The 13,464-nt window shown below is 27.0% G+C and overlaps 1 protein-coding gene across 1 annotated transcript; it reads right to left on the bottom strand.

Annotated features, from left to right (window-relative positions):
• Positions 1–4,501: 4,501 nt before the first annotated feature.
• Positions 4,502–6,210, bottom strand: LOC112679553 (endoplasmic reticulum aminopeptidase 1-like). The gene is made up of 3 exons (XM_025549405.1): positions 5,698–6,210; positions 4,887–5,045; positions 4,502–4,826 (listed from the first exon to the last, which is right to left on the bottom strand). Exons 1-3 carry the CDS (start codon positions 6,159–6,161, stop codon positions 4,517–4,519), a joined length of 933 nt encoding a protein of 310 aa, XP_025405190.1. The 5' UTR covers positions 6,162–6,210; the 3' UTR covers positions 4,502–4,516.
• Positions 6,211–13,464: the final 7,254 nt, after the last annotated feature.

Here is a 13,464-nt window from a genome sequence, read left to right on the forward strand (position 1 = left end):
TGAAGTGAGCTGTCTTTTATGTGTGTCAGGAAGTTTACAAACCGAAAACAGATTCCTTAAATGCAATACCTGTGGTATTTCAGTACATGCCATCTCTTCTTGTTCAACACACAAACAAGGACAAGATAATGAGAGAATATGTTTAAAATGCTTTAAAACTGATACTACGATGGCCACGCATTTGTCCGAGGAAAATATAGCTGTGGAGAAATGGAATAAAAAATCAAAAAAAAACAACGTAATTTTAATTCGTATCTTTGTTCTAATCCAAACTTACGGCATCTCCAAATGAAAAATTCAAAAACCATTCAATCTTTACCATTACTAAAAAATGGTTCTTGTGCTAAAGAATTAAAGAGTTGTTCAATCTCAAACATGGGTAAAATTATTATCAGTAACACGTGTGCATTTGATACGATAACATCAATTTTAATGGTTGCTTATTGTGATAGTAACGAATACAATTCCAAAGTTGATGAATGTGACAATTCGTTACTTAAATTTATTGCAGGATTGGTAAAAAATGGCATAAATTCAAGAACTTACTCAAACAGAGCTGATTTAATGGTAATATAACATCTTTAAAATAAATTAAATGTAAGGTAATTTTAACTACTGTAATGCTTTTTACTATAAATAAAATATTTAAATCCAAAATTAGAGAAATTGGCATATGGTACAACTTTGGCAAAGTGTGAACCTACAGCTATCAATATCCTGCACAAAACATTAAAAGATACGCCATCTGCATTTGATAGTATCGGTTGCAGTGTCCAATCGTGTGGAAAAAAAAACAGAAATAAAAAAACCAATTTTATTCTTTACTTATTGTACGAACAGTAAAGATTTACTGAATGGATTACAAGACTTCATGGCTCAAAGAACGAGTGATGAAACAAAAGACTGCAGATGGCCAGATCATAATAGTGAACCATGTAAAGGACTACAAACTAGATTGACCCATATTTCAGAGATGCATTTGTTCATAGACATATTAAACTGGGAAGGTATAATAATTTTTTTATTATATTAATAAATTAAATTTAATTAAAATAAATTATTCTTATATATTTCATTTTACTTTAGGTGGAGATATCACAAATATCAGTACTGATACTTTGCTTCAACTTAACCTTAAATTAGAAGAGATTCCAGAAATACTTATTAACTCTGGAAAGACATACGAACTCAAAGGCGTTGGTTGCTTTCGTTGTGGCCCCAGTAATTTAAAAACATCAGTTGGTCATTACTTCGGATATTGCAAACGTGGACAAAAGAATTGGCAATTATATGATGACTTACAATCTAATGTAAAATATGTTAATGAACGTACAACAGTACGTTTTTTTAGAATATTTAGTATACACTGTTTAAATCTCAAAAATTGTCATAATCATAATTTATAATTATTTATAAAAAAAGTTATGTAATATTTTAAATACAGAAACGGAGATTATAATTTTTTATTGATTTATACTTTTTTTTATAAGAATTTTCGTAAAATCAAACTCAAACAAATTATTTATGGTTTTAATGATTTATTGGAATGATAATAATGACTTCAATTTAATTAAAAATATGATGCTAAAGAGGTAAGTATTAGATACTTGAATGGGTAAAAAATTTAAATTATATTATACATATTCTGAATTGGAGAGTACCTATATTCAATTCCATCACAATCTACAGACATCGGAATATCTGTATAAAATAAGTAAGTGTATTTCAGATAGTACAGCAACAGTCATTTTGAAGGCCACCTCACTTTGAGGATTATTCCGAATAGACAATTTTAGAATTTTGTGGACGGTCGTACAAATTCGACCTAATTGGATACTAAATATTGATAAAAGAATATTTGATACATTTAAAAAGTTGATGTGTGGGCGGAGCCAGGGTGACGCCGTATTCGCGAAAACCGAATTTTCGAAAAAGTGATTAGAAACTTGACACTTCGCTGACGGTCGTACAGATTCGTACTGATTGGATACTAAATATTAGCATAGTTGGACATGCAAATTCTATCAAAGTCCTTGTGGGCGGGGCTGAAGTGACATCACCCCAACCTCGCCCACATAAAAAATGAAATACTTCACAAACTAATGTCATACAAAATTCGCGAAGGGCCATACAAATTCATACTAATTAAGTACTAACTATCTGTATAACTTTTTTAGTAAATTTTTAACTGGGCGGGGCTGGTGTGATGTACGTGTGGTTGAACTTATGGGAATAGATAAAGCCACTTGTAACAATTTAAAAAAGTTCGGATATGTTTGTTTTTCAACTTCTTTTACATCATTCAAATTGAAATCGTTTACACTTTCTGCGATATAATACAAATTAAAAACTCGTTATAGTTTATAAACTAAAATTAATTATAATCAAAATTCTCAACGATAACAAGCATTGAGAAACGCAGCCTGCAAAACAAATATCACGGACCACAGTTTTCACTTTTCTTATCTTATTCTAAGACCGTCAATACGCATGTTTATTGTTTATTTACGACACGGGCTAGTTAAATACTCTTCGTCCGTGATTAGCGATAAAATGTTCATAAAATGAACCTGGATTATTGATAATTAACCGTAAATAATAAATGGTTTGATAATAATATAATGATAATATTCATATTATTGATAAATTTAAACTTCTAAAAACAATAAACCGTTACACAATACACATAACTAATGGGATTCGGGAATTACACATTACGTTCAAAAACTGGGTGGGCTACAGACAAAACTGGGTGGGCTAAGCCTACACAAGCCCCCCCCCTATTTGCACCTATGCGATTTTGATTAAAACACAGGTAGAATTCAAAAAAGTCTCAAAAAATCCAAAAAAGCACTATAAACTAAAAAACGCAAAGTATGCAACAAAAAGCAAAATCAAATTATTATTTGAGTATCATGAAACACATTTTTAGCTTATTCTGCTATTTTTTAAGTATCTCATAAGAAATATGCAAATGCTATAAAATCTCAACCCTGATTATTACAAACATGAGATAATCAAACATTTTATACCAAAACGCTGTATGAAACATACTTAACCTGATTAAAAATATTTAACTTATATTAGGTATTTGTTTATTTTATTTTATTATTTAATGTATTTTATTTATTATTATTAGTAAAACATATAATTTATATGACTATGTACCTATATAATATAATGTTACGAACACAATTCATAACTATAAATATTGATAATATTATATTTGTTTTAAGTGTTTATATAAAATTACGAACCTTATGTGAGTTCAGCGCTTCGTGTTAAATTAGATTAGGATTGGTAAAAACATGTACACATCATGCAGAGTGGTTTTGGTTCCGCCCCTCGCGCTGAAACGTACTAGGATCGGGAAATACGCTAACCATGGAAGCTCGCAAAACAGGTTTAATAATCTTTACATTGACAGGGAACATATATAAAATAATTCAACAATAATAAAATACACAAAACAGGGTGACAGTAGGTACGTGTGATAGTGGGACTACGCGCCGTATCCCCACACTTTTTATTAAATAATTACTGTAATTACCTCATTGTTATCTAACTTATTAATATTACCTTTCTGCATTATTATGATTCTAATACTTATTTGATTATTTTATATACTATCTATACTACTATTATCTGTATCTATTGCTGTACCTATCATTTTCACTAAATTCAATCGTTATTTGTTTATCAATAATTTAATTACTGTAATTGTCGAGCTGAATAGTTTCTTACTACAATTCTAAATAAAAAAAAAAAGTTTTAAAAGATGATAAATTTATAATTTATGCGAGGGCAGTCCTGATAATTTATTATACGTAAATATACCATAAATATTGAAGTATTTGCTCAAAGATTTAGTAATTTTTTTAGTTATTACTAAAAATAGTAAAATTTCTTTTCTAAAGCCGTATTTAATTTTAATTAAATTGATCGGATCATCGTTTACTAGATTTATCTAAAGAATTTGCGTTACTAAAAAAAAAACCTATCATCATCAGTGGCGTAATTTAGGGAGCATCCACCTCGTGTATTTGCCACAGTCTAAACTTAAGCAATAGCTTAAGAATTGGAATACCAAAGTCGGCACATCATCAAAATATAAATACGTCTTTTAGAAGGTCATTGACGACATGTTGTAAATCAGAAAAATGAGAAGTGCACTATATGAGTAGGTACTTGTACTATACTACATTTGTACATAATACAAATCATTATATTTTTAGACGGGTTTACGGGTTTGACATCCCCTCCCCCCTTCCCCGTTAGTCGGCACTTTGTAAAATGAGCCGCCAAATCGGCAAGTAAGTGCATGCTAACTGCCCCACTCTAGAAAAAACTGAAATTATCCCACCGATCATCTTCATATAATTTGCTTACCTACAGTAAAATTTACTTAACATAGAATAGCTTCTATAAAATGAATATTCATATTTTTTTGTCAAATAGTACACTATGACATGACATTGAAATGGTTTTATGTCGAGTACCAATTAACTTCAATTATTTATCTAAAAAACATTTTATACCTGTAAGTATTCAATCCCCAATTTTCCATTGCACCAGATGAAAAGTCTGGTACTGCTAGAAAATCCATTTTCGGATATGGATATGGAATATTTGTGTAAATTTCCATCACATTGAGTAATGTATTTGCCTTTTTTTCAATGTATGTTACTTGATCAAGATATTCTTTATGTGTGTAGACATGGATTTTTTGATCGGTAGTTGTTGTCAAAAATTCAGAAACAGAAAATGCCACTAAGTACGTTGCGATCGGATCTGTAGTTTTATACGGATCACATATATAATTACCACTGTAATATAAGTGTAATTAATTTAATACGAAAACATTATTTTTTTATTCGATTACTTACACCTGGAATGGTACACCGTCCTTCGGCATGTTTGATAACGATATTTCTGTGTCTTTTCTCATAATAAATATTTTAAAAGGTGTTTTAAATATCGGTTCATCGTAACACGGAAATGCCATTCTTGCATATGTTGGTTCAAATTGAGTGACAGATAACCATCTAAATTAAATAAATAATTCACCATTCACAAATGTTTATTTTAACTTTAAACTGAGGAAAAATCGCTTAAATGGGAGTACATCGGTGATTTCAAACTGAGTTATTAATCACCATAGTTTAATTTGTTAAATTCACTTCACCCCCATGTTTCAACAAATATTATTGTTACAGATAATTATATTGGCTTATTATGTAATTATTTTTAAATAATATTAGTTCCATACATTTTATTAAAAATTGAGAGTAAACATATTATTTTAAAGTATTTAAAATATTTAAGTATATATTTTTTGAACTAATAAAAATTAATCAATCAAATGCTGTTTTCGAAGTTTATTTATGATAGTATATTTTATAATATATTTTATTTTACCTCTAGAGTAGAGTCACATATAAATAATACTTTATTACTTTACCCAACTAAAATTAAAAACTATTATATTATTATTTCTGTAAGCTAAGACTGTAAAAAAGAATTATTTTAAATTATTAAAAACTGTGTTATTAAAGTGTTATAAATGTTATTATTTTTTTTTCTTATATTGAAAAACCTATTTAAATTAACCCCAATAAAACTGAAAAATAAGTTAGTTATTTAATATTTTATTGCTTTATATTTTTTTCAGATGCAATCATCAAAAATATTATTTACTTAGTCTCGCTTTTCTCATTCTTGTATGAACTTCGATAGAAACCAATCATATCATTACGCAATTCGCCCGAATATTTGATTTTAACTTCATATTGTTGATCAGCAATAAATCCCGGTTCTTCAATTGTAATTTTGAGTTGCTCATTTTTTTCAACTAATTTAAACTCATTTGTGATACTTTCTGCCATATTATTAATGTTCTTTATTTCAATAGTTTGTATATTTAATTCAACTGCATTCAAAGTTAACACTGGAGTTGAATATTTCACCAAAATATTTATGACCACTTCACCAGTAAATTCGAAATTATTGTTTAAGGGATCAATAATAGGCGTAATCTGTAACCTATAAGAAGTCGGTTGGGTGTTGTTGGGCAAACGAAATACATCCATTTTTTCATCTTCGTTGATTTTTCCTTGCGCTAAAACGCAGGAACAAGATATAAGGAACAATATTCTTAACATGGTAACACGAACAGCGCAAATCACTAACTAAAAACTAAAACAATCGAATATTATGAAACCAGGCACACACTTAATATTTTATCATGGTTTGATATAGATATATAATGAATAATAATTAACAAGTCTTGACTTAAGTTGAAAACAAATATAATATGATAAATACTTCTACTTATTTACACTATTTATCTTTTAAATGTGTTTAATCTGCAGTGACGACTGACGTCATTAATTGGGTCTCTCATTTAAATAGATATTTTTTTTAAACAATATTGTTCCTTTATTATACAAAATTAGTTAATTTTGTTAACAATTATATTGTTTTTTAGAGCGATATTAATGATTATAATACTTAATTTGTATTTCTAATAAGAAATGTCACTATTTTCATGAGTTAGGGATTAAAGTAATTTAATGTTATCCATTTATTTATTATTAAAACTATTTTTATTTCGCACTTAAATAGTTATAGTTTTATAAAAAATATATGTTATATATATATTACAATAGTGTAATAGTATTTTTTTTTAACTTTTATTTTTAATCTGTACATTTTTTTTTTCAAAAATCATTAATTTCGAAAGATACAGTGAAGCAGGAATGCGGAGTTTAAAGTAGTCACCCATTGCTGACAACTTAAACAGTGATTAATAATAATTTATAAGTCCAAAACATCATGACATCACGTTCGTTTTAGACACCTTTTGAAGTCACTTGAAATATTAGATTATTGAATAATTCGAAAATCAGGGGATTTCGATGGTTTTGTATGTTATTAGGGTGTTTATAATACGATTTTGCTACGTTTTGTATTGTATCCACGAAGAGGTCATTGTGGCGTATTCATTTGAAATATAGTACAGGGATAGTGGTGTAGCTATCATTGGTCAAAGTGGAGCAGTGCCCTGGAGCTCCGGAGCATAGAAGACCCTTGAAATCCTTGAACAATCTTGAGACTATACTACTTTAAAATAAATGAAAATGTTAATAACTTGATTCCTAAATTATCCATGGTTATTCTAATCACGATCGAATATTTAAGTAGAATAATAATTCACGCACTATAAAATATGTTTTGTGTAGTATTAAATTGGATTTCCTTTTTATATTGTAATTATTAATTATCCGTTAAGTTCGTTTATCATTTCATAGTAAGTATTCTCATTTGAAAGAACAATATGACGAGAACATTTTGAATTTTCGTACAAAAATAATATTAGTTAGGGGATTAAGTTTATTTACTGCATCGTAGCTATTTCCTTACTAACTACGCCACTGTTAAGGCTTTGGTAATTCGATGAGAAGTTACAGTTTAATTCATAATATTTTGTAATTACTTAATAAATTTTTAATATCTCAATTATAACCAAATAAAAATATATTTTTTATTAAACAATTAATTATTTATTAATGCTATTAATTATTATCATTTAATTATACATAATATAAATTATGGCATACGAAGTTTATCAATATTAGCAGTTCTTAAAATGTACTCCGTGAAGCCTTAGACCTCGTGAAAAAAGTCTATGGGTCCCGTAGGTCTATCTGAATTAATTAAACTCGAATATTACTATATTTCTTAGTTATTGAAGAAAATCTATGATACGATTATTCGAATTGTACAATAAACCGTACAATATAACTGTAAGTTTTCTTCGCAGAACGAACATTTAACATACAACACAGACTTACTGATAAAATTTGGTTATTTCGACTTCATTGCTTAGCTAATAATTCCCAAATTAAAATATAGTAAATATATCAATACAATGTAAAATTACCACTTTATTAAATTTAGGGCTGTGTGTTTTTCTCAGCATAAAATTGAGAATTATTGTTATCTCAAGTAGGCATTTATTTTAGGGGCTCTGAAAATTTTTGTTGAGAACATAATGGCTCCTTGAACAAAAAAGTTTGAGAACCACTAATCTATATGATATCCAATAATAGTTATAATTTGTATTTTAAAATTATATATTCTGTTTTTGATATATCTATTTGTAAGTTACAAGGCATTAGATAAATACGCATACACGTGAAAAATATGTGGCTAGCTTAAATCTTTCATGTTTCGTTATAATTATATTATATTGATAATTACTATCATTAAATCACTCATCGTGATAATCTGTTCTGTAATGATATAGGAGAAATTATTTATTAATATAATAATAATAATAATAATAATATAATCAGTATAGATATAAAGTAATTCAAATTATAAATAACATTTATTATAAATGTTCAAACTGCATACATTTTACATTCATTATATTTTTTTTAGTAATAAAAATGACAAGTAGAAATAAAGCTGTACCGGTAGTGAGGTAAAATAGGTCTGAATGAGCGGCTGCTTCTTTTATTTTTGAATGGTAAGGAATTAATATTTAGCATATATATAATTTATATAAAATTCAATAGTAATGAATAGAGTTAGGATGTTGATGACCTAAAAAAAATACAAAAATACCATAAAAAAAGTGCAAAAAGCCTTAAAAACTTCAAAAAATGTATTTATAATAATAATTTTTATTAGAGATTTGGGTGTGATAATGGTTGTAATAGTAGTTTAAAATATGAATTACAAATTATAATATTAATAAATAACATTTATATTTTAAGCATTATGTAAAATTATTAACACTTACTCTAAAATCTAAAATATGACAAAATTGTCTCACATTGTACAAAAACTACAAAAAAAATGACCTTTTTTTTCAGTTTATAACTGACGACGCCACCATTGTTTATTAGACATCAACATTTAATTTTGACATTTAATAATTGCGTCGGTAATTCGCTCGAGTATACATGTGATAATCGGAGGGTAGTCGGTAAAATGATTTTATCTAATAATTACACCCTCTCCTACATAGTCTATTCTAATACTGCGAAACATATATTTTAATAAACACTCTTTGTCATTTCGATATGTCTTTCAATATTCGATATTATACTCCTTTATTGATTTGTTAAAATGTGTTTATGTATTGATTCGATTGCACCTATACTTTTTATTACATAAATAAATTATCTATTGCGAATTTTCGCAATGGGTATATAATAACCAGGGCTCGGAAGTTCTAGCAAATGCATATTTTTCTTGGTTCCTCCTAGAACATCCAAAGTAAGATATAAATATGTTTCTCACTAGTCGAATATCATACACAAAATTTAATTTTGCGATTTTTTGCATATTTTCGGGTATATTTTCACATAATGTAGGAGATAATCATATTTTGTTGGTAATATATATTTACTTGATTATATTTTTACAATATTTGAATTATTGGAAATAAATAGACCTCATCAAATATTATTTTATGTTTTCATCGACAATTTGATGTATTAATAGTTAGTAATGTAATTATTATTCCCTTATTATATCATTTCATTAAATTATCAAACATTTTAATAATCCAGGATAATTTCTAAGGTAAATAATTTAATAATAAGTACATTTTTACAAATATATTCAAGTAATTTAACAGTTTTGTTAACAGTTTATTATTCAACCAGTCCGGACTGTGTCTATGAGCCCAACAATTTGTAAAATTATATATTTTTTCTAATAAATTTAAAAATTTTGCATATTTTTGTATTTTTTGTGCTATTTGTGGCGCATATTTTAGAGTTTTTAAATGCATATTTAGAGACTAAAAAGTAACATTTTTAGTACTACAACTTCCGAGCCCTGATAATAACATGTTATAATGATATACTAGTTATTATAGACTATTTATATTCTTAATTATTTATGTATAACATATTTTAATCAATATATAATATAAAAAAAAAATATGAGCCATGGGGGGGGCGAATGCCCCCTTCCTCCTCAAATACGCCCTTGTCACAAACTCAATGATCGGTCCATTAAAGACTTTAGTTTATTTAATAAGAACCTTTAGTCCTTATCATTATAATATATCTTATAACATCCAAATACAGACAAATGGACGTAGCCGTTTGAACGTGGCCCTTTGGATGTGGGGACAGTAAAAAAAAATATAAATAAAATATATAATATTATTATTATAATAGATCGTCATCAAAATATATAAGAAAAATTAATAGTTCTGGTTTATTTATAGGTGTTTATCAATTATAAAATCTTTGATATTATATGTACATAATTTTACTTATGAAACCATGGAAATAAAATATAATTTTTATGCGAGATCGCAAAAAATATTTCTCTACATTAATATGCAATGTTGATCATTTTTTAATATTATAATACAAGATAATATAATTAATTTTATTTAATGATTTATAATTTTTATGTTTTTATTTTTTTTTGACGTAGATACAGTCCAAATGGCCACGTACAAATGGCTACGTCCATTTTACCTAGATTGTATAATATCGGTATTGATTATTGAATAAATACTTCTTAACAGTAGAGTTACGCACTGTACTAAAAAAATAATATAGACTATATTTATTCTTGTTTGACCTTTGTATTTTAAAAAGTATACTGTACGTAAAATTTATCATTTTAAAACAATTTGAATCGTCCAACAATGCGTTTTAAAAGAAAATTCATTTTGACCATTAATATATAAACTATATTAATCTTGGAAATGTAACTTATTTAGTATAAATATTTTAAAAAAATGGTGATAAAATAATTAATTATTGGGCATAGAGACTGGACTGAAGTAGAAGTACAATATTAAATATATAATTTGTTTAATATAAAATTATTATTATCGAATATATAATCAATGATTTTGAAATAATAATAAAATACATAAAAAAAAAAATAATAATAATAAAAGTAATAACTGTTTAAGTGTTTGTCACACAAAGATAATATGTATTATTTAAATAATACGAGACAATGAAGTGCATTTACAAATATCAGGTGTCACTAATAGCACAATAGCAAAACAACTTTTGAATTACATTACATCATTATATATTTTTTCAAGTAATATGTTTTTTTTGTATCATATCTATCATAGTAATATTATTTCTATTATTTTCTATAGTCATAATTTATCATTTATGATAATAGAATACCAATTGGTAATTAATACCGCATTATACCTAAGTATATAAATTCGTAATAAAAAACTTTGTATAACCTATTCCACAATATTACATAACAAAATTACTTGGCTATAATAACCAGGGCTCAGGACTATATGGATTTGCATATTTGTTTGGAAAATAAATAAAATAAATCTGATACGGTACAAATTTGTATTGTGGTGCTTGGAGTTGAAATTTATTTATTTATTTAACGCTAATCGGCAATTAAAAGAGATACAATTACAGGATGTATACAGAAAAATTACAATTATAGTGATTAAAACAAAACAAAAGTAAACATAGTAGTTCACAGTACAATCTAACTAAATATTTAGTACAAATAAAAACATAACATGCTATTGTACAATGCAATTAATAACTAAATAACTTATGTTAGTATATAAATTTAGAGTATAAAAGTTTATTATGAATATTTTGGATTTAACGTTATTTTATAAATTGATTATAAATACATACTTGGTGAGAGGTTTAATTTCACCATATCTGTTGGTATTCGAAAATATTATATTTTATTATTTAAATGGAATTGAACCTCAACGTCTTCAACAGCGTCTAGGCTAAATTAGTTAGGTAATAGGTATGAAATAGTAAAATGAAATCAATACATATTTAGAATAAACCAAATTTAAAATAGTATTTTTAACAGCATTCGACTGACCAGTGTAAATTGAACATGTTATCATGTTCCACTTAATACGCCAGTGTAGAATATTAGCTAGGTACACCCGTAGCGTGTGATATCACTACACAAGTGTAGTGTAATTAATTAAATATATGAAAAACGTTATGATATAAATGTCAATTTATGACGTGTACAATGTATTAAAATACGGAACTATCTGGATAGTACTATAGTAGTCGAGATAACAGAATTGAGTAGTCGCGGTAGTAGGGATAACAGAAAAGTACCTGTTTTTAATAGGCTATATTGGGAAATTTCAGTTGGAGAAAATATCACAGCCCTACCAAAAAAAAAAAAAATATCTTAATACGCTCCTGCATGAGGATAAGTAGTAGGGCTCAATTCCAAAAATTATGCTATACAAACTAATAAATTAATACCCAGAAAATTGAAAAACATTTATTATCGGGTTTATTTTAAAAAGTTTTATTTTTAATATCTTTTTTTTGGTAAGAAAAAACAAAAACACTTAAAAATAAGAGTTATACTATGCCTAAAAACAGATATTAATGTTGGGGTGGGTAGGTAGCTTTAAATCTATATTTTCGACACCCTTGTCAAAAATCTTCTATGCACTACTGAGTGGAGAAATGCCTTATAAATCAGATATCCTAATATCATCATAACAATATAATAATATTTTAATATTCTTTACACCTTGTACCTATAATATTTTATTATTTTTTATAGTTCACATAAGGTATATTATCTTAGTCCGTGGCCCTAAAAACGGGTATATACGGGTTGCGAAACGGCTTACACTAAACAACACAATAAGCCGGGTGCCCGGGTTTGAATGATAAAAACAATTATTTTTACCGAAAAAAAAATTTCTTATATATAAATATAAAAATGATAATAAGTATATTAATTTTGAGGGCTTCGAGCAGTTAATAACTTAATAAACACAATCACTAACTTAATAACTTATGCCAGGGGTTCCCAAAATGAGGGCTGTGATGTCGGTACAGGGGCGCCACAACGTCATGCAATACTATCTGGACTAAAATATTATTTATGATTAGACATGCTATGACTTGGGATGGGTGCCTTGAAAGCACCTTAGACCAAAAAGGGAGTCACGAGTAGAAAAAAATTGGGAAGTACTGAACAATTCTACAGTGTTATGTTAATTTGAATCATTAATTGGAATGTAAATAATTATAAAAATCAATATTATATTTTCTATTTTAATATGTACTAAATAAATGTGATGTTTTATTAAAATTATTTTGGACCTTATTTAAAAATAAAATTAATTTAGCCATTTCTATCTTTTCTATCAACAACTTAAACTTATTTCACAGTTTCGAAAACAGCAACACTGATTACATTAAGTGATATCGTTGTTTGTTGTTGCTTTATAGTGTCAGTATAAACTCATAGTGTGGTTTGTTCTCGATTTCATTTTTTGAATTGCGTCTCGTTAGTTTCGTTTGTATTGTATTATTATTTGATATCCAATATGGGTAGTAATCTACAAGAAGTTTTAAGTGCATCAAAAATTAAACAACACGAAGAAGAAGAAGAAAGAAAAAGAAAAGAAGAAGGAGAAAAAAGGAA

Source organism: Sipha flava, unplaced genomic scaffold, assembly GCF_003268045.1.
Source record: "Sipha flava isolate LNK unplaced genomic scaffold, YSA_version1 164_pilon_pilon, whole genome shotgun sequence".
Taxonomy (NCBI): domain Eukaryota; kingdom Metazoa; phylum Arthropoda; class Insecta; order Hemiptera; family Aphididae; genus Sipha; species Sipha flava.

Excerpts from the sequence above, each read along its gene's own strand:
- LOC112679553 (XM_025549405.1), bottom strand. The coding sequence starts at position 6,161 with ATGTTAAGAATATTGTTCCTTATATCTTGTTCCTGCGTTTTAGCGCAA. Across the intron at positions 5,046-5,697 it reads AATGAGAAAAGCGAGACTAA|ATGGTTATCTGTCACTCAAT; the intron begins GTAAATAATATT and ends TATTTAATTTAG. Across the intron at positions 4,827-4,886 it reads GACGGTGTACCATTCCAGGT|TGGTAATTATATATGTGATC; the intron begins GTAAGTAATCGA and ends CTTATATTACAG.